Source organism: Rosa chinensis, chromosome 6, assembly GCF_002994745.2.
Source record: "Rosa chinensis cultivar Old Blush chromosome 6, RchiOBHm-V2, whole genome shotgun sequence".
Classification (NCBI taxonomy): Eukaryota; Viridiplantae; Streptophyta; class Magnoliopsida; order Rosales; family Rosaceae; genus Rosa; species Rosa chinensis.
Window position 1 is genome coordinate 67,018,064 of NC_037093.1, and position 20,434 is coordinate 67,038,497.

The 20,434-nt window shown below is 40.9% G+C and overlaps 4 protein-coding genes, 1 long non-coding RNA gene and 1 pseudogene across 9 annotated transcripts; 4 read left to right on the forward strand and 2 right to left on the reverse strand.

Moving 5' to 3' along the window:
• Positions 1-170: 170 nt before the first annotated feature.
• Positions 171-3,861, forward strand: LOC112172613 (ribonuclease TUDOR 1). 2 transcript variants are annotated; one of them, XM_040509128.1, is made up of 2 exons: positions 171-536; positions 1,326-3,861. In XM_040509128.1, the coding sequence occupies exon 2, from the start codon at positions 1,498-1,500 to the stop codon at positions 3,766-3,768; it is 2,271 nt and encodes a 756-aa protein (XP_040365062.1). In that variant the 5' UTR covers positions 171-536; positions 1,326-1,497; the 3' UTR covers positions 3,769-3,861. The 2 variants fall into 2 exon arrangements, with proteins under 2 accessions (XP_040365062.1, XP_024165782.1); XM_024310014.2 differs by having other exon boundaries at positions 171-3,861.
• Positions 3,862-7,130: 3,269 nt separating this feature from the next.
• Positions 7,131-10,899, forward strand: LOC112169758. 4 transcript variants are annotated; one of them, XM_040508829.1, is made up of 3 exons: positions 7,131-9,197; positions 9,411-9,522; positions 10,809-10,899. In XM_040508829.1, exons 1-2 carry the CDS (start codon positions 7,400-7,402, stop codon positions 9,515-9,517), a joined length of 1,905 nt encoding a protein of 634 aa, XP_040364763.1. In that variant the 5' UTR covers positions 7,131-7,399; the 3' UTR covers positions 9,518-9,522; positions 10,809-10,899. The 4 variants fall into 4 exon arrangements, with proteins under 4 accessions (XP_040364763.1, XP_024162579.1, XP_040364764.1 ...); XM_040508830.1 differs by having other exon boundaries at positions 7,133-9,191; XM_024306811.2 differs by lacking the exon at positions 10,809-10,899 and having other exon boundaries at positions 9,411-9,556.
• LOC112169765 lies at positions 10,001-10,912 on the reverse strand. Its single transcript, XR_005801767.1, has 2 exons — positions 10,791-10,912; positions 10,001-10,614 (listed from the first exon to the last, which is right to left on the reverse strand). It is a non-coding gene; the product is annotated as an uncharacterized LOC112169765 (long non-coding RNA).
• Positions 10,837-12,679, forward strand: LOC112169761 (3-oxo-Delta(4,5)-steroid 5-beta-reductase). The gene is made up of 2 exons (XM_024306815.2): positions 10,837-11,020; positions 11,387-12,679. The coding sequence occupies exons 1-2, from the start codon at positions 10,982-10,984 to the stop codon at positions 12,503-12,505; spliced, it is 1,158 nt and encodes a 385-aa protein (XP_024162583.1). The 5' UTR covers positions 10,837-10,981; the 3' UTR covers positions 12,506-12,679.
• A 3,923-nt stretch (positions 12,680-16,602) lies between these two features.
• Positions 16,603-18,217, forward strand: LOC112169764 (annotated as a pseudogene).
• Positions 18,218-19,940, reverse strand: LOC112169759 (3-oxo-Delta(4,5)-steroid 5-beta-reductase). Its single transcript, XM_024306813.2, has 2 exons — positions 19,712-19,940; positions 18,218-19,632 (listed from the first exon to the last, which is right to left on the reverse strand). Exons 1-2 carry the CDS (start codon positions 19,748-19,750, stop codon positions 18,499-18,501), a joined length of 1,173 nt encoding a protein of 390 aa, XP_024162581.1. The 5' UTR covers positions 19,751-19,940; the 3' UTR covers positions 18,218-18,498.
• Between the last annotated feature and the right edge of the window lie 494 nt (positions 19,941-20,434).

Here is a 20,434-nt window from a genome sequence, read left to right on the forward strand (position 1 = left end):
GATCTCAATTGTTATAGACTTATAGGGCAGTTTGTTAGTGCAGAAATTGTATCTTCTTGTTGGACTTGAATTGTCTCTTTTTTTTACCTTTTAAATCTGTTTAGACTACTGAAATTGACTGAAGGCAAATAATTACGTTTCAAGTACGTTCTTACGCCAAATTGGAATAGGATCTGCGCATTGAGCTTCTAACTCGAAGTAACTAGAGGCACATGAAGTTAATGCATTGGCATGAAAATAAAAAATATTACTGCATTGCGATAATTGACCTAGCCCACTGCTCAGGCCCACATCACTGATCCAAACTACGGTCCATAATAGGATTTTTTTTTTTTTTGAGAAGACTGCAGTTCTCACTGCAGTTACCACCGTCACTGAATCTGAAAAATGGAGGGAATTGGGACGGCAGATCAATCGGCGGTGATGTAAGAGTCAGATTGAGACCCATCGAACAGCCACCGTCACCGTATCCCATGTGGGTGGAGACCATTCAAGCAACGCTGAGTCACCATCGCAGCAAATTAACCACATTTGAGGTTAGCATTCCCGTTCTATATTTGCACACACAGTTTTATATCTATTTATTTAATTTTATATTCCCATTCCGAAATTTTGGCCCAAAGTATTTCTTCATGAAGTGTTAACGAAAAAAAAATAATAATAATAATCCTCCTCAGATTTGGATTCCACTAAGAAAAAGGAGTAATTTTTGTAGTGAAGAATCTGGAAGTAAATCTCAGATTCTCAATCTCACAAGTATCATGAAACGAAGGAACAACCACACCATTTAGTGGGTTTGCCTTGTCTTCCAAGTTTCCAATAACAAGATAGAAAGAATCCTCAACTTTCAAGGACTCCCTATACCCTAGCTCCGAGTATGTATCCAAATAGGAGTTTAGAACTGATTATATTGGGACGTTAATCTGGAACGTTTCAACATAGTGAGTTATTCTAATAGGACCAGGAAAGGAACAAGCATATTACCTTGGTTGAGTTTGCCTTCTCTTCCAAGGTTTCCATGACGAACTAGAAATTACAATTCTCAAGTCACACCACCTCCTATAAATACTTGGATCCAGGCATCACAATACTCACAATCTTCTCTGAGTTGGAAACAAACAGTAGTCAACACCAATGGCATCACAATGGTATAGGGGCAGAGTCAAGGCTGTTCCTTCAGGCGATTCCCTTGTCATCCAGGCCCTTCAGTCAGACAAGACCGGAATCCTACAGGAAAGAAGTATTACTTTGTTATCAGTTCGTGCTCCCAAACTGGCCAGTAAAGATCGCAGTACTGATGATGAGCCTTTTGCATGGGACAGCAGAGAGTATCTGAGGAAGCTCTGCATCGGAAAGGAGGTGGTTTTCAGCATTGAGCAGGGCGTTGGCTCTGTTTTCCTTGAAAACAATAATGTTGCAGCCCTTGTTGTTCAAAAAGGGTGGGCAGCTGTCACGTCACCGAGCACAACTCCTTACAATTGTGAGCTGCAGTTTCACATGGATCAAGCCTTTAATAAAGGTCTTGGTCGCTGGAGCACGGTTCCAGGTGCGGCGGAGGCATCCATTAGGACTCTACCTCCCCAACTCAACTTAGAGACCATGAAGACTCTGTTGGCTGCAAACAAGGGCAAGCCCATAGAAGCTATTGTCGAGCAGGTTGATGAGGGCAGTATTGTTCAGGCTCACTTGCTTCCGGAGTTTCAGTTTGTCCGTGTCATTGTTGCAGGAACTCAGGCGCCCTACATTGGACCTAATGCTTATCCTTTCGCACTAGAAGCCAAGTTTTTCACGGAGTCTCGTGTGTTGAATAGAGATGTGCATATTGTTCTGGAAGGTGTTGATAAGTTCAGCCGTCTGATAGGCTCTGTGTATTACCCCGATGGAGACTCCGAAAAGGACTTGGGCCTGGAGCTTGTGGAGAATGGTTATGCTAAATATGTACCATGGAGCGCGAAAGTGATGGATGAAGATGCAAGCCGGCGGCTCAAGACTGCAGAGCTTGAAGCTAAGAAAAACAAGCTGGGGATTTGGACACACTTTGTACCCCCAGCTACAAATTCCAAGCCAATTCATGACCAGAATTTCACAGGAATAGTTGTGGAGGTTGTAAGTGGGGAATGTGTCATTGTGGCTAATGATTCTGGAGAGCGGAGAGTCAATCTTTCGAGTATTTGGTGTCCGAAGATGGGAAATCCTCGTAGAGGTGATGAGCCTGCTGCATATGCACGTGAAGCCAAGGAGTTGCTGAGGACACGCCTTATTGGACGCCAAGTGAATGTTCAAATGGAGTATTCAAGGAAGGTCAGCCAAGCAGATGCAGATTCTTCCAGAGTAATAGATTTCGGATCAGTCTTTATTAAGGCTGAGGGGGAAGATAAAAGCAACCAGGCTAAGGAAAACGTTGCTGAGCTTGTGGTTGCATCTGGCTTCGGCACTGTTATCAAACACCGAGATTTTGAGGAGAGATCAAGATACTATGATGCCCTTCTTGCTGCCGAATCAGGCGCTATTGCTGGAAAGAAAGGACTACATTCTTCCAAGGAGGCCCCCGTTGTGCACATGACAGACTTGACAATGGCAACGGCCAAGAAAGCAAGAGACGTCTTGCCATCCTTGCAGCGAAGTAGGAGAGTTTCTGCAGTTGTGGAATATGTCCTCAGCGGTCATCGTTTTAAACTATACATTCCCAAGGAGACGTGCAGCATTTCCTTCTCTCTCTCCGGTGTGAGATGTCCCGGTCGCGATGAGCCCTATTCGGATGAAGCAATTGCAGTAATGAGGCGAAGATTAATGCAGAGGGATGTTGAGATTGAAGTGGAGACTGTTGATAGAAACGGAACTTTCTTGGGAACTCTATGGGAGTCGGGGACCAATGTGTCAATTACCCTCGTTGAAGCTGGCCTTGCCAAATATATTCCCTTTGGTGGCAGTGACAAGGTCCAAGATGGCCACCTTCTTGAACGAGCTATGAAAAATGCAAAAACGAAGAAGCTGAAAATTTGGGAAAATTTTGAAGGAAAACCCAACAAACAGAAAGAACTAAAGGTAGTGATTACAGAAGTTTTGGATAGAGGTAAATTTTATGTGCAGACAGTTGGGGACGAGAAGAGTGCCTCTATTCAGCAACAGCTTACTTCTTTGAACCTTGAAGAAGCTCCTTCTGGAAGTGACGCTTTTAATCCTAGGGAGGGTGACATTGTCCTTGCTCAGTTTAGTGCAGATAATTCTTGGAACCGAGCTAGGATTGTCAATGCGCGAAAAGACAAGTTTGAAGTGTTCTACATTGACTATGGTAATCAAGAGGCTGTCCCTTACAGTCAGTTACGGCCTCTTAACACTTCTGCTGCCTCTGCACCTGGTCTTGCTCAGCTATGCAGCCTTGCACATGTTACTGTCCCAAGCTTGGAGGATGAGTTTGGTCAAGAAGCAGGAGAGTATTTGAGTGAGTGCACATTGGACAAAGAGTTCACGGCCGTGATTGAGGGAAGGGATATTTCCGGAGGAAAATTTGCTAAAGGCCAGGGAACCGGACCAGCTCTTATGGTAACTCTCTTCGCGGTAGAAGATAATGATGACAGTATAAATGCTGCCATGCTTCAGAATGGACTTGCTAGTCTAGATAACCAGAAGAGGTCTTGGAAGTCTCGTACCTTGAGAGAGTTCCAGGAAAAAGCACAAACCTTCCGCCAGGGAATGTGGCATGATTATTACGAGTCTGATCATCATGAGAACAGAGCTCCTCCTGCAAGAAAGGCTGCTGGCAAGTGATGAATATGTTATACTAGTGATGGAAACTAATTTCCGTCACAACTACTATATATCACTCTTATATCAAATTTTGATTCAAATAAAGATGGATTGATAACTTAACTGTTTTCTCAACTACTATCTTTCAGTTTCTGTTACAAAATACATTGTATCTATAATGGCAAAATATGAGTTCAATTTTTTCCCTCTGATTTCAGTTTTTCTTCCTTCAATCTAATGAGCTGCATATCCAGTCTAACCAAACAGACCTTTTCAGATTGAATGTGTGTCCTTCTCTCAAAGTCTCAATCCAGTATAATATGGTGCATCTAGATTCAGTCTGCAATCTGCACCATCATGAGCTTTGAAACCAAGGATCTACTATCCACGCCAATATGAACAAGCAATAAACTAAGCACATTATCATCATGTTATCTTTGCATCCCTAATACATACTTAACAATTACCAAGCACAGTCATGTAGTGGCAGAAGTGTTTTATTTAACCCCAGCTACCATTTCTAGAGAAGATTGAACTCTCCAAATGTGCTCTTTTAAAGTTTTCATGCTTTCCATGATCTAATAGAGTATGTTTATATAGTAGCCACATATTCTTGAGACCTCCACCAGTTGTACTAACTCTGTTTTTGATCTGCACATATATCACTTCTTTATCTCACTTTACAGCATTAATTTGCTATTTATATGTGGATTTAATAGTTGTTTGAAGGTTCAAGTGAGGGACCACAACCACATTTCTGCTTCTGCAGGGTTAATGAGTCACTGAACTGAACATATACCATTTCCAAGCTAGCAGTGGTCCTTCACCTCCATTTGGCAAGAAATCTATCTGTAATCACAATGTATTTTGCTGCACTATTATAAGCCAGAAAGTAGAAGAATAAATAGAAGTGGATTTTGGCTTTTTGAGTGATCTAGAGGAGTATTAGAGTAGCATTATGACTGTTGAAAAAGGAAAAAGGAAATAAACATGTAGCTAGTTCAAGCCGACAACATGATGATCATGTCAAATACTATGCTTTTTTTTTTTTTCCTTGAAGAAGTGTTTACATAGATTGCTTGGATACTATTTGCTAGATATTGAGGATCTACTGTCTTGTTTGTTTGTACAACTCAGGTTTACACAAGGAAAAAAATGAAGAATGAAGAAGGTAAGAGACTTGTGAGGACCACTTGCTTTTCAATGTGGGAAGCATGAAGCTAGTTTAGCATGGGAGAAAGGAAAAATGTATACTACTTCCATAAATCAGCAGTTTATAATATAGTTGGTAACATCCTCATTCCTGCTCATTGCTTCTTATATGTCCTTCACTACTCTAGGCCAGATATGTACTCACACAGACTCATCAACACATTTAGATTAAAAAGCATTCATTAGACTTCAAAAGCTAGAAACTAATGAGGTAAAATCATAGCTAAACCCTCTTGAAAGTGAGTTTTTATATGAGAAGTTAAGAAAGACGGCCTAGTTTGGAAACAGAAGAAACTGATGAACCTATTCTTGGTAATCCAATTGCACCACCTAATGAAATAACAACAAAAGAATATGTAGTACCTGTTATTGCTGATCAAGAGTTATATGCAGCAGAAGCTGAACATTTCACAGAAGTGGGTGTGTTGAACAGATATGTGCATATCGTTCTAGAAAGGTGTGGAACTAATCCACAGCTGGTTGTTTGAGTCTGATAGGGCCAGTACGTGTATTACCACCCCAATGGGGAACTTGGGGTTGGAGCTTGTGCAGAATGGTCTTGCAAAGTATGCTGAATTGAGTGCAAACATGATGGATGAAGATGCAAACCAACAGTAACTCAAGACCGCAGAGCTAAGAATAATAAGTTGAGGATTTGGACTACAGACTATATGCATGCCCAGCTTAATCTTTGTTTAAGCCTAAGTATACTGTCTCTCATGACATGCAACTCCATTCCTTTATTATTTTTTGATGAATAATTAAAGATTTTTGTCAATATAACCTGCACCACATCCATTGCATATCCAATAATCCAATCCAATTTGCACACCAAACAAGGGTCTGAATTTGTAAATATTCAGTGGATGATTGAATACGTCTTTCATTCTCTGACTCAAAGTCTCAATCGCACGCATATAGTATGGTGCTTGCCTTTAGATTATGATCTGCTTAGTCTTCATCATCATGAGCTTAGGAACCAATGCATCTAATATCCACGCCAATTGTACCAACAGGCAATATACTAGGCATATTCATAGTTAGGTACATGAGTCATAGAAGCGTATTTTTTAATTCCCAATTACCATTTGTAGTCAAGATTAAACTCTCTGCTCTTTTCAGGTTTTCATGCTTTCTATTATCTCTGTATAGTATGCTATATAGTAGCCGCATATTCTTGAGACCTCCACCATTTGTACTAAACTCTGTTTTTCATCTGTACATATACCACTTCTATAGTTCTATCCTTATCACAGCTTATAATTTAAAGCATTAATTTTCTAGTTATGGATTTAATATATGTTTCAAGGACATCAAGTTTAGGAGTTTGAACAAGGGACCACAACACCACAACCACATTGTGCTTGTGCAGGTTAAAGAAGCACTGAACTGATCCTTCAACTCCATTTAGCAAGAAATATATCTGTAATCACAATGCGCACATTCGCTGCATTATTATAAGTCAGAAAATAGGAGAATATGAGATGGGTTTTGGCTTTTAGAGTAGCTTTTGATCAAGAGGAGGAGTAGAGTAGCATTAGACCTGTTGACCAAGGAAAAGCTGAAAGAAACATCTACCTAGTTCAAGCAGACAACATGATGATCATGTCAAATAATGTGCAAAGAAAAGCAGATTTCTTGCTATCTGTTATGAACAAGGGTTTACGTTTATTGGATGCATACTATTTGGTTAGATTTTGAGGATCGACTGTCTTGCTTACGTAAACCTTTGTTCAGTTTGCACAAAATAAGGTTTACACAGAAAAAACATGTAGAATGAAGAAGTGAGGACCACTTGCTTTTCAATCTGGGAAGCATGAAGTTTAGCATGGGAGAAAGGAAAAATATATAATACTCCCATTAACGAGCAATTTAAAATATAGTTGGTAACATGCAGTTTGAAAATATGTTACTCAGCCAGATTAAGATTATAAACTGGCTTCCAACAATTATAGCTAAATTCTCTTGATATTGGTTTTCCATTCGGATGTAAATAAATGAGGGTAGAGACATAAATTAGGATTGTTGATGACATGTAAGTTGATTTTCTGTCCCAGACAAATTCTTGATTATTTCAGAAAAACATTTCAAATTAATTAGATCAGATAAGTCTTACATTCTCAATTCAAATATAGAAATCATTGTGCATAACAAACAAATAACATGCGACAGTCATACACTAATTTTTTCCAGACTACTTTATGATCATGAGGTATTAACCTATCTTGAAAATAAGGCACAGCGAGTTCAAAAGTAAGAGTTGCTTCAAAAGTACGAGATTTTAAATCCTATTTATACATGCGCCGTTAATGTCACCAAAGCTCAAACCCTCGCCCACCTCTCACCTTTTTAACCTGTTCCTTTCCCACTTATTTTTCTCCATAATCTCAAACCCTACTCAAATCCATCCCCCCGAACTCAAACCTTTTGTCCCTCAATCATGGACTTCATGAGCAAAAAAGAGAAGGAACATGGTGGTTGCACCACTCAGTTTTGTTTCTTCTGCGCAATGAAAGAACCAGATTCCTTCAAGAGGAGAGCCACTCTAGCAACCTGTTTCAAGCAAATGCCTCTCAGAGACGACCAAGAAAATGTTCTGGTGCTGAGCAGCTTATGGCACATTGCTATGACTCACCCTGACGACCAAGAGTTCCCAAACCTCGGCATCTTTGAGTGCATGGCAAGACTAATCCACAAAGGCATCAAAGATCAGAGTAGTCGTTGGCTCCAAAAACACCAGAACATATACATCCCTTACTACGCAGCTCACGTCATCGGATCTTACACCATGAACCGAGTCGAGTTCGCAAAAATAGCTGCCGAGTCGGGAGTGATTCCGCCGCTGCTCGAGCTTCTGAGAGGGAAGATGAGTTGGGTCGAGCAGCGGGTGGCTGTTCGAGCCCTCGGGCACCTCGCGAGCTACGAGAAGACTTTCAAGCTCGTTGCGGATTACGAAGAGGAGATGGTGAGGTTAGCCATGGAACTAGCTTCTACATGTGTTAATGTGGTGTATGCTAGCTTTGTGGGAGTGACGGATAAGAGCAAAAGACTAAAATACCACTGTGATTTGGTAACGAGAGGTATTGGAGGTTTAGAGATGGAGAACTCCAAGGCTGAGGAATGGGCTAGTCAACTCCAGTGCTGGTCTCTATACATATTAAATTGCTTTGCTTGCAAACAAAGGCCTCTGGCTTTGAAACTTATTTGCAAGCAAGAGTTTTTGAGAGAGTTGTGTGGGATGTGGGGTGGGTTATTGGCTAACCAAGCTTCTCCGGCTGGGATTGGACTCATTAGAATTTTGTGTTACAGTAAATACGGGAGGAGAAAAGTAGCTGAATCGAAAGAGGTCATAGAGCGCCTGTGTAATTTGTCAAGGTCTTCAGATGATTGGCAGTACATGGGAATTGATTGCCTTTTGCTTCTTCTCAAAGACGCAGATACAAGGTACAACGTTATTGATATTTCTGCTTTGTTTCTCATTGATTTGGTTGAACTCAGAAGCCTTGGAGATCATAGATCAAACTTAGGGGAAACAATCGCAAAAACACTTCTTTTCGATTACAAGCAGAGAAAATCAAACAAGAACGAAGCTTTAGAAGAGCTATGGAGTTTAATAGAGAGGAGTAAGAAAGAAAGAGTCTTGTTGTCCGGAGAAATATGGGAAGAAAGAAGGGTTTTGGTGGATTTGATAAAACAAGAAGCAAATCATCTGTTTTGTGAAGGGGAAGTAGAGGAAGCTCTAATTAAGTACTCTGAGGCATTAGCTTTGTGCCCAATAAGGCTGAGGAAAGAGAGAATGGTACTCTATAGCAATAGAGCTCAGTGTCAATTGCTGCTTAGGGATCCAGATTCCGCCATTAGAGACACCACCAGAGCTCTTTGCTTGTCAAGTCCAGCAAACTCTCATGGGAAAAGTCTGTGGAGAAGGTCACAGGCTTATGACATGAAAGGGTTGACCAGAGAAAGCTTGATGGACTGTGTCATGTTCATCAATGGGTGTATCAAGTCTGAGAAGAGTAGCCAGAGGGTTAAGATTCCGTACTATGCAGCACGGATGATCAGCAAACAGATGGACGCTACATGGATTTTCGCCACTGCCCGGTCCACCATGGCTACCAGTCAAGTGAAAAAGGTACAAGAATCAGAAGGTAATAAGGGTAACAATGAAGGTGGCAATCATAATCAGCAAGAAAACCATGATGAAATGATGAAGATTCTGATGGAGAACAAAGGTAAATGTAAGTTTCATACTCGCATATTATATCAATTACTAAGATACACAGTACAAGATATGAATGATGCGTTTTTGAAATTCAAATGACTTTGATACTGCTTTGGTTTGGTTTCTTCTTTTCATTCTAACATGGCATGCGTGACAGTATGCAACTTTTTTAGGGTTTTCTCTCTCTGAGCAAGTATAATTCACTCACTTTTGGCCGTGTCTTTTTCAGGTCTGTCCACTATTTTAGAAGAGCCTTTAATGCATAATATGGTAAAGGAAGGAAGTAGCACTGCATATTGTAGCAGAAGGAAGCAGGAAAGGACAAGAAGGATGTAAAGATGGTATCATATATATTATGTTGAGTCTTAAGTGATATATATGTGCTAATTAAGCCTGTTGGATTAAGCTAGCGTTGCACTAGTAAACTACGCGCGTGATACTTAGAGTATCATTCAAAAAGCAAAAGGGTAGAATTTTTTTTTTTGGTCCAAAATTATAATTAAGCACACTTTATTTTTTTGCCAAAATTATATATTCTTATTTTTCTTATTGCAATATTTTCACTCTCAAATTATGATTTTTAAGTAATTCTAAATTTGACGGACCTGAAATTTTTTAACTTGATTCTTTTTTAGGATTTATAAAAGTCGAAAAATACGAAAAATTTGCGTCGAAATTTTTTAAGTTCATCACTTAGAGCAGCTTCTACAAATCTTGTTTTACTAATTTTGAGATTATGACAAGAGAGAACTTTAAGAAAGAGGAGGGAGCACCATGCCACTCAACCATATTTGATTAAACAAATTTTGAAAAGAAATGGAAAGGAAAGAAGCTGTAGTACTATCCATATTCAGGTGGAACATTACTAAATACCGTTACAATGTGGATGAGTTAGGCAGATTAACACCCACAAGCAATTACAGACAAAATCTCTATAGCTCTACACCATATACTAGCTCTAGATATATTTTCTGATAGCAATGTAGCAGTACTGCTGTAAACTTTTGACTTTTAGTAACTGAAACCTGACAATCCAAATTCAAATTCAAATTCAATACTCCTAATTTGATTGGAATCTAATTTCTGAACTCGTTCCCTAATGCCAAATTGCCAACAAGCTCAAACACTTACCATCAACAAAAGTCTGGTTGTGATCTGCTTCATGAACGTTCCCTAATTCCCCTCTAAATTTTAAACATCAAGAATATAGTCAACATGATTAATTGTTACATGTGATTTGTCTACATTTTCTTCAAATAGGCGAAACAATGTAGAGATTCAGTTTCCTTCAATCAAATGAAATTATGAAAATCAAAAGCATTCAGTTGAGGCAACTTACAAACACCTAATGAGGGGCTCATGATCCCAGTCGCCTCGGCATTTGGCTTGCAGCACACGGAACCAAACGTTGAGCATCCTGATTTCCACTGAGCCTGAAATTGCAAGAGATTTCGGTTGATAAGAAAGCTGTGAATAAGTTACTCTCAGTAATCTTAACCTAACCAGAAAGTTCCTGAAATTACCAAAGCAACTTTTGACTATCATGGATAGGTGGATAAATTGAATTTGAATGACTGATTGACTATAGCACCGCCTTCTAAGTACTTACAAGATATATATGTCACAGCTTGCGTCATGTGTGAAGATAGATCTAGATCTACAGCGAACCGATCGATGTCCCTATAAGAATTGCAGCAGAAGAAGAAAATGACTCTATGAAACACTACTCTCGACTCGATCTCATCCAGTGAGTTTAAATCTTTGGTATCTTGATCAAGACCTTCACCGATTATCCCTAAAATGAGCTGGTGGCGGGCTGGAGCTGTTGGCGCTGTTAGGGTAAGAATCATGCGGCAAATTCTTTGTCAATAATTTCACTCATTCTATACTCTATTTTGATTTTTTTTTTTCTTTTCCATTTTATCCTTCAAATATTAGAATTATGTTCCCCGAATTTACAAGAAAGAACTTAAAAGAATTTTTTTTTAAAAAAAGGAAAATTTAAAAGAATTAGCCCTCTTGCCATTTATAAAGCTCTTACATTTCTCCTGCTTGTATTAAATTTATGTTCCTAATTTTCACCATGGAGGAAAGTATTTGGAACTAAAAAAATAAGACTCCTAAAGAAGTTTTGTCTGATTTATATATCTTTGTATAATATATTTCTTACTAAATATGTTTATGATTCTGGAAAACTATTAAAAGAAATTAACAGAAGATGACACCGAAAGTGTTGCGCTAGTGATCGGTGTGACGGGCATAGTAGGCAACAGCCTAGCTGAGATTCTTCCACTCGCGGACACGCCCGGCGGTCCATGGAAGGTGTACGGTGTTGCACGTCGTCCGCGCCCAAATTGGAATGCTGACCATCCCGTTGACTATATCCAGTGCGATATCTCAGACCCAGAAGACACCAAAACCAAGCTCTCCCGGTTAATCGATGTCACACACATCTTCTACGTGACATGGACCAGTAAAGCCACTGAGATTGAGAATTGCGAGGCCAATGGTGCTATGCTCCGCAACGTGCTACGTGTCGTTATCCCAGCGGCTCCAAATCTCCGCCACATCAGCCTCCAAACTGGAACCAAACACTATGTTGGGCCGTTCGAATCTCTTGGTAAGATCCAAGCCCATGATCAGCCTTTCACGGAGGAGTTGCCTAGACTTGATGTGCCCAATTTCTACTACACCCTAGAGGACATCCTTTTCGAAGAGGCTAACAAGAAAGAGGGCCTGACTTGGTCGGTGCACCGGCCCAATCATATATTCGGGTTTTCCCCGTATAGCTTGATGAACATAATTGGCACTCTTTGTGTTTATGCTTCAATATGTAAGCACGAGGGGAAACCACTGCTATTTCCAGGCAGCAAAGAAGCTTGGGAATATTACGCGGTGGCTTCGGATGCAGATCTGATTGCGGAGCAGCATATATGGGCCGCGGTGGATCCAAATGCCAAAAACGAAGCCTTTAACATCAACAATGGGGATGTGTTTAGGTGGAAGAAACTTTGGAAGGTGTTGGCTGAGGAATTTGGGATTGAGGAGTATGGTTTTGAGGAGAAGGGTGAGAAGTTGAGCTTGGTGGATGAGATGAAGGACAAAAGTGGTGTGTGGGAAGAGATAGTGAGGAAGAATCAACTGCAGCCCACCAAATTGCAGGAGGTTGGGGTTTGGTGGTTTGCTGACCTTGTTTTGGGTATGATGCCCGTGTTGGACAGTATGAATAAGAGCAAAGAGCATGGCTTTTTGGGGTTCAGGAATTCCGAAAAGTCATTCGCATCGTGGATTGAAAAAATGAAAGCTCACAAGATTGTGCCGTAGAAGCTGAACTGTGATAAGCCAGAACTGGAGGGACGGATCATACCCTGTACAGGTAGCTTGTAAGATATGGTACAACAAAATAACAAAGCCGGTCTCAGTTTAGTACTTTCAACGAATGTGAAATGTCTTTCTGTTGTTGGTGACATGGTGTAGGTATAATTCCAGATGCCTGAATCTCAGGGCCCTTTCGGTTTTGTGCAAATGGACACACTCATCGTTCTTATTTCATTTCTAAGCACATGTCCAATCATTACAGGAGAGTCTTGCACAATACATTATACATACCCCAAATTTGTATTCATGTAGCTCTATGGCTCTGATCTTTAATCATTGAATTCATGTAGAACCAAAATAACAAAACCACAATAAACTTCTCCAATGGCAATCTATTATAAACTAGTAACAACAATAGGTACAAACTTGTAAGCTTTCACAACAAGCAAGCTTCAATTTCAAAACCACCCTCAGCTTTCACAATAAAATTCTCTCAACTCTTTTTTACAGTTTTTCAAAGTCAAACACACACACACACACACACACACACACATATATATATATATATATATATTTAAATTGGGTCAAGAATTTTTAAGTTCGTCACTTGAAGCGGCTTCTATATAATTCATATATTACTAATAGTGAGATTATGACAATCTCTCGTGTCATAAATTTAAGAAATAGGAGGGAGGATCACTTAAGCATATTTGATTAAACACAAGTTTAAAAGACTTGAAAAGGAGAGAAGTTGTACCCATATTTACTTATTACTAACTTACTAAATACCATTACAACATGGATGGGTTAGGCAGATAAACATCCAGAAGCAATATCTAGGGACAAAATCTCTATAGCTCTACACAATATCAGTATGCACAATATATATACTAGCTATAGCTAATAGCTTCTTTTTCTGGTAGCAGTATGCAGTAAACTTTTGACTTTTAGGAACTGAAATCTAAGGCCATCTCTAACCGAAATGGCTAAAAATAGCTTTGGGGCTAAATTTTAGACCTAAATTCTTTACTATTCATCGATGTGACATCAACCGTCTCAAATCCGTCAAGTCTAAATTATAACTCTAAAATATATTTTAAACATTTGAATGTTATATATATATATATATATACAGGGGTTCTTGGTTGCGGACGTCCGTACCTAAGGGTTAGCTACGGATTTTCATTTTCCCCCCTTTCTGATCACACATTTAGATTTTAACTGTTCAGTTTTTAGGTCCTAATGTATAGATCATCTCTACAAAATTTCAACCAAATTGGTGATCGTTAAGGCATTGAAAACTGCAATATACAACAGTGAATACGAACGGTTCCGGTTCGACAAACCATCAGTGTTTACTTTGATCCAAGGAAAAATTGGCCATTTCCAAAAAACATGGTGAACTTTGGGAGCCTTACCGAGTTTAGGAGCAATTCCAAGAGAAGACAATAATTGGGCATCCAAAATGCTGAGAATCGGTCAATATGTGAAGTCGAAAACACAAATAAGCACAGCACACCAAGAGAAACAACCACAACGATACGAGCACAAGGACATAGATTTAAGGTAGTTTAGCAAAACTTTTGCCTACGTCCACTGGGCAGAAAAATGATCTTCCATTATATTTATAATGGGTACAACCAGAAAGAATAAGAAAACAAGGACTCTCTCTTCTCTTCCTATCTCTCTCTTCTTTGCCCTCTCTCACTCTCTAACTCTGAGAATGGAATACAATTTGCTCTCTATCTTTGTGATGCAAAACTAAGAGCAGAACCCCTCCTTATATAGCCATAAGGATATCAGCTTTCTTCACCGATTAGGAAACTTATTCCTATTGGTGGTAGGCAATTATGTCTTCTCCTTCTCTGTAATCAACAAGGATTACAGGTAATCCTACATCAATAAGGATTTTCCTTCCTTATTGGAACTCCATTCATCAGTAGGAATCCAAAACCTACTGAGTAAACAATTCTCATAATTGTCTTAGGAAAGACTCATGGGCTGGAAACCCAACACAAAACACCCTTACAGTGATTAGGAGTAAACAGACTAATTTGACGAATCCATGCCAAAATTGAACAACACATAGTAGAAAAGATAGGGGGCCGATTATCAAACCTGAGCCTATTCCGAGCCTTCCATATTGCCATAAAAGTAAACATGCTAGCTGCTAGCCACAAATTAAAGAGCTGAGAAGAGAAAGGCTTACGACAATAGCTAACTCAAAAGTCCAACATAGAGTCAACAGAAGAAAAAGAAGTACTGAATTAAGCAGCCAACCATCTCCAAACCCGTTGGGCAAAAGGGCAGTGTAAAAATAAATGTAAGGATGATTCCGCAAAAGAAAAGCATAACTGATAAATGGACACAACAGGAATCTCACCTATTTTCGCTCGATCATCGGTAGGTAACCGATCAAATAGGATTCTCCAAACCAAGAAAGAGTGACGAGGGGGGATGAAAGACCGCCATAAATTAGAAGCCCAATCCTTTATACTTAGATGATGCCTAAAAAATTCATAACCGGCTGAGAAAGATAGCTCACCAAAGGAAGAAGGCTCCCAAATAAGCATATCTGACTCATTAGTAAGAGGGAGAACAATATCTGAAATATGTATAGCCAATCCTGAAAAAGTGTGACAAAAGAAAGGAGGAAGTTGCCGAGAATGATGTGAAATAAAATCTGTAACCTGAAGATTGCTAAAATGGGACCAATTTGAGATATCCAAGGTTTCCAATTAGGAGCTTGAAACCATTTATCCTTCCAAAATGGCACAAATTTACCATTCCCAATCAATCATCGACAATTGTGAACAAAATGAGAAGCAATTGATCGGAAGCCTAGCCAAATTGAAGACTTACGATTAACCAATTTGCAATTATACAAAATTGAATATCTAGACCGCACATATTCTCCCCATTGAGAAGAAGAGGTAAAAGAGTCTCAAGCAAACTTCAAAATAGCAGCTGAATTAAGAGAGGATAAAGTGCAAATACCAAACCCTCCTTGCTTTGAGACACAGACTTGAGTCCAAGGAATAGTGACTATCTTTCGAGTCCCAATGTTACCGGACCAAATAAAGTTATGTGCCCATGATATTAATTTCTTGACAAGATACACAGGCCCTTGATACACAGAAAAACTATGAAGCAACATGCTCTGAAAAACTGATTGCACAAGTTGATTACAGCCAGCCATAGAAATAAGCCGCCCTTGCCAACCCATAAGCCTTGCTTTTGCTTTATCCGCAATAACTTGAAGATGACACTTTCGAGGTTTGCCACAAAAAACTGGGACACCCAAATAAATAAAAGGCAACCTACCTACACGAAAGCCCAATATTCGCTGAATTGATGCCTGCCTATGATGATACTAGGCTCCAAGATATAAGGTACTTTTCTGTGCATTAATATATTGACCAGAAGCTTCACTATAATGATCACAGAACTTCCACAAGTGGCTGAGAGAAAATTTATCCCCACAACAAAAAACAACAAGATCATCTGCATATAGTACATGAGAGGGGGGGGGGGGGATGCAGCTCCTTGGAAAAGATATGGGCTTCAACCGACTAGTGCGAAGTAACATGGATAAGCCACAGCTAAGAGCTTCTTCGGCAAGACAAAATAAAAGAGGAGAAAGAGGGTCCCCTTGTCTAACCCCACGAGAACAAGAGAAAAAACCTTGAGGAGAGCCATTAATTAAAATTGATAATTAACTTCATGAGCATCCTGAACTTTTGGAATGAGAATCAAGAAATTACAATTCATGTTAGGAAACATCCAATTTTGCATGAAAAACGGTCTCACATATGCAACCACATCGCAACTGACAACATCCCAACAACTTGATAAAAAGAACCTGGAAACCCATCCAGGCCTGGTGCATTAGAAGCATCCATAGCAAAGACAACATTTTTAATTTCTTCTGCAGTAGGGATTGCTATAAGCAAATCATTCTCAGCATTTGTGACCAATGAAGGAATAACATAGCATATTTCATCTATATTTGTTGCAGGAGTTGAAGAAGAATAAAGATTTTGATAGAACCCTACTACATGAGCTGCAATTTCTGAAGGATAAAAAAGAATCTTCTCCTTATCATGGAGAGTGTTGCGCTAATGATCGATGTAACGGGAATAGTAGGCAACAGCCTAATTGAGATTCTTCCACTCGCAGATACTCCCGGCGGTCCATGGAAGGTCTATGGTGTTGCATGCCGTCCGCGCCCAAATTGGAACACTGACCATCCTGTTGACTACATCCACTGCAATATCTCAGACCCAGAAGACACCAAATTCGAACTCTCCCCGTTAACCGATGTCACGCACATCTTTTACGTGACATGGACCAATAAAGCCACTGAAATTGAGAATTGTGAGGCCAACGGTGCTATGTTCCGGAATGTGCTACAGGTCATTATCCCAGTGGCTCCGAATCTCCGTCACATCTGCCTCCAAACTGGGAGCAAACACTATGTTGGGCCGTTCGAGTCTCTTATAGCTTGATGAAAATAATTGGCGCTCTTTGTGTTTATGCATCAATATGTAAGCACGAGGGGAAACCATTGTGATTTACAGGCAGCAAAGAAGTTTGAGAATCTTACGCGGTGGCTGCTGATGCAGATCTGATTGCGGAGCAGCATATATGGCAGCGGTGGATCCAAATGCCAAAAACGAAGCGTTTAACATCAATAATGGGGATGTGTTTAGGTGGAAGAAACTTTGGAAGGTGTTGGCTGAGGAATTTGGGATTGAGGAGTATGGTTTTGATGAGAATGGTGAGAAGTTGAGCTTGGTGGAGATGATGAAGGACAAAGGTGGTGTGTGGGAAGAGATAGTGAGGAAGAATCAGCTGCAACCCACCAAGTTAGAGGAGGTTGCAGTTTGGCGGTTTGGTGACTTGGTTTTGGGTAACATGCCTGTGTTGGACAGTATGTGTTGATGTCTAAGATTTAGCGGTGGTTAAACCTTGGTTAACGCTGATCCGATGGGTGGACCACTACTTATGGTGTAATCGATACTTCCGCTACCTGTCAAGTAAAATACAAAGGGCGTCAGAGAGAGACCGCATTAGGTGGTCTTCTCTTCTCTGATGCCTAAGTTAGCCAATGTATTTATGTTGACAGAATAACAGTAGATAAGTAGTAAATGCGTATTTAATGAGGAGAGATGAAAGAACTTTTTATAGGTAGGGAAGAGGCCGACATCTTATATGTTTTCGATGTGGGACTGATATGCTTCGGTTCCCAGCTTCTGGAGCTTTTGCTGTTATCTTGGCGCGGCGCGTTAGCGGTAATCTAGGGGTAAGCCGGGCTCAGGCGGTAGCCTGCTTGGCTGTGTTTCCGTAGGTCACTCTGTTAGTAGGAGTTGGTACCACTGACGGTATCATAAGTGTGGCTCATTATAGCTAATTATGTTTGACAACTACTCTTGTAAATATAGTATGAATAAGAGCAAGGAGCATGGCTTTTTGGGGTTCAGGAATTCCGAAAAGTCATTCGCATCGTGGATTGAAAAAATGAAAGCTCACAAGATTGTGCCGTAGAAGCTGTACTTCTGTGATAAGCGCCAGTCTCAGTTTAGTATATTCAGCAAATGTGAAATGTCGTTCTGCTTTTCTTTGAATATCTGGTTGTCGGTTTACATGGTGGAGGTATAATTGCAGATTAAATGGGATCCAGGGCGTTTTGGTTTGGTGCAAATGGACACATTCATCTTTCTTATTTCATTTCTAAGCATATATCCAATCACTACAAGAAAGTCGCATACAATATACATACCTTAAATTTGTATTCATGTAGCTAAAAACCAATTCTATGGCTCTGATCTTTAATTATTGAATTCATGTAGAACCAGAATAACAAAAGTACAAAACCACAATAAACTTCTTCAATGGCAATCTATTTTAAATTGGTAACAGCAATAGGCACACACTTGTAAGCTTCCAGAACAAGCAAATCTTCAATTCCAAAACCACCACCACCACCACCATCATCATCAAGGCACAAGCTTGTAAGCTTTCATTTTATCAATCCAAGTAACAAAGGAATTCCTGGAGTTCCTAAACCCCACAAACCCATGCTCTTTACTCTTGTTCATACAACCAAACTTATTTTCCCCACTAAACACAGTATCCACAAACCACCACACTCCAACCTCCTCCAGCTTCGTCGGCAGCAGCTGATTCTCCTTCACTATCTCCTCCCACACTCCATTCTTCCCCTCCATCAACTTCTCCAAGCTTAACCTCTCCCCCTTCTCCTCAAACCCGAATTCCTCTATCCCGAAATTCTCAGCCAACACCTTCCAGAAATGCTTCCACCTGAACACATCCGCATTGTTGATATTGAAGGCTTCGTTTCGAGCATAAGGATCCACTGCAGCCCATATCTGCTGCTCCGCTATCAAATCCGCATCCGAAGCTGCCGACAAGCAATTCCACGCCTCTTTGGTTCCCGGAAATCTCAGTGGCAAACCCTCATGTTTGCATATAGCAGCATACACACAGAGGGTGCCTACAATGTTCATCAAGCTATAAGGCGAAAACCCGAAAATGGTGTCGGGTCGGTGCACCGACCAAGTCAGCTCCTCTTTCTTCTCCACCTCTTCGAACAATATATCTTCGAGTGTGTAGTAGAAATTCTGGTAGCTCAACCGGGGCAGATCCTCTGTGAACGGCGTGTCGTGCGGCTCGATCTTCCCCCACGACTCGAACGGCCCGATGTAGTGTTTGCCGCCGGTCTGGAGGCATATGTGCTTCAGATTCGGCGCGTTTGGGATCACGGAGCTCAAGACGTTGCGCAGCATCACGGCGTTGGCCTCGCAATTCTCGGCCTCGGTGGATCGGCTGGACCAGGTGACGTAGAAGAGGTGAGTGACGTCCCTCAACGGCGTGAGCTTGGCCTTGGCGTCCTCGGTGTCGGAGACGTCGCACTGGATGTACTCGACGGGGTGATCGGCGTTCCAGTTGGGCCGGGGACGGCGGGCGACGCCGTAGACCTTCCATGGACCGCCGGGGGTGTCGGAGAGAGGGAGGATCTCGGCGAGGCTGTTGCCGACTATTCCCGTCACGCCGATCACTAACCCCACGCTCTGCGGGGTTCGCGGCCCTTCATCTTCTACTAATTTTCTCTGCAAAATAAATCATCAAAAACGTTAATTAGGATCAATCAAAAGAAAGAGAGACGGATAAGGGATTGGGAATGCTTGCCTTGGCAGCGCCAACGGCTCCGGCCCACCACCAGCTCATGGTTTCTGGGAAATCGTCGGAGGAGGAGAGCAAAGGAGGAAGATAAGGAGTGGAGAGAGTGAGGGGATGAGAAAGGCCGGTAGATGAGATGAGGGCAGATAAAATCTGAATCCAACTGTCAGTCGTGACTTGTGCCCCCAAACTTTGTTGAATAAGGCTGTTCGCTCTCCCTTCCGCTTCGATTTGCAACAGTCACGACTGTGACCTGGTGACCATCTGGACTGTCCGACTGGCGGGTAAAATTGTCTTTTCGCGCGGAATATCCCCGCAGCCTTATCTTGGTTTTTATTTTTTTCTCGATAAAATATCAAAAATAATTGATATTGTATCCACGTCACTGTGAACAGTTACCCAATTTGAGCCTAAAAATTGTCCACTCACTCCACTATGAGTTTTTTACTCTTATTTACCCAATCTAACATCTATTGACAGTATTACCCTCATTTTAATTAACAAATACTCCCCTTAGACTCTCTCTCTCTCCATCCACAGCACGACTCTCTCTCATCTCATTCATGGTGAAATCGAATCGCTCCGTCAGAAGCAGTCTCGCCAGTGGGCATGTCCTGAATCAACATGAAGAACTCGAACACGTGGCTGTTGCCGTTGGCCTCAATCTCGATTGGCAGCATGTTGGCTCAGTGGTCGTCGGCACAAAGACCAGAGACCACGGCGAAGTTGAGG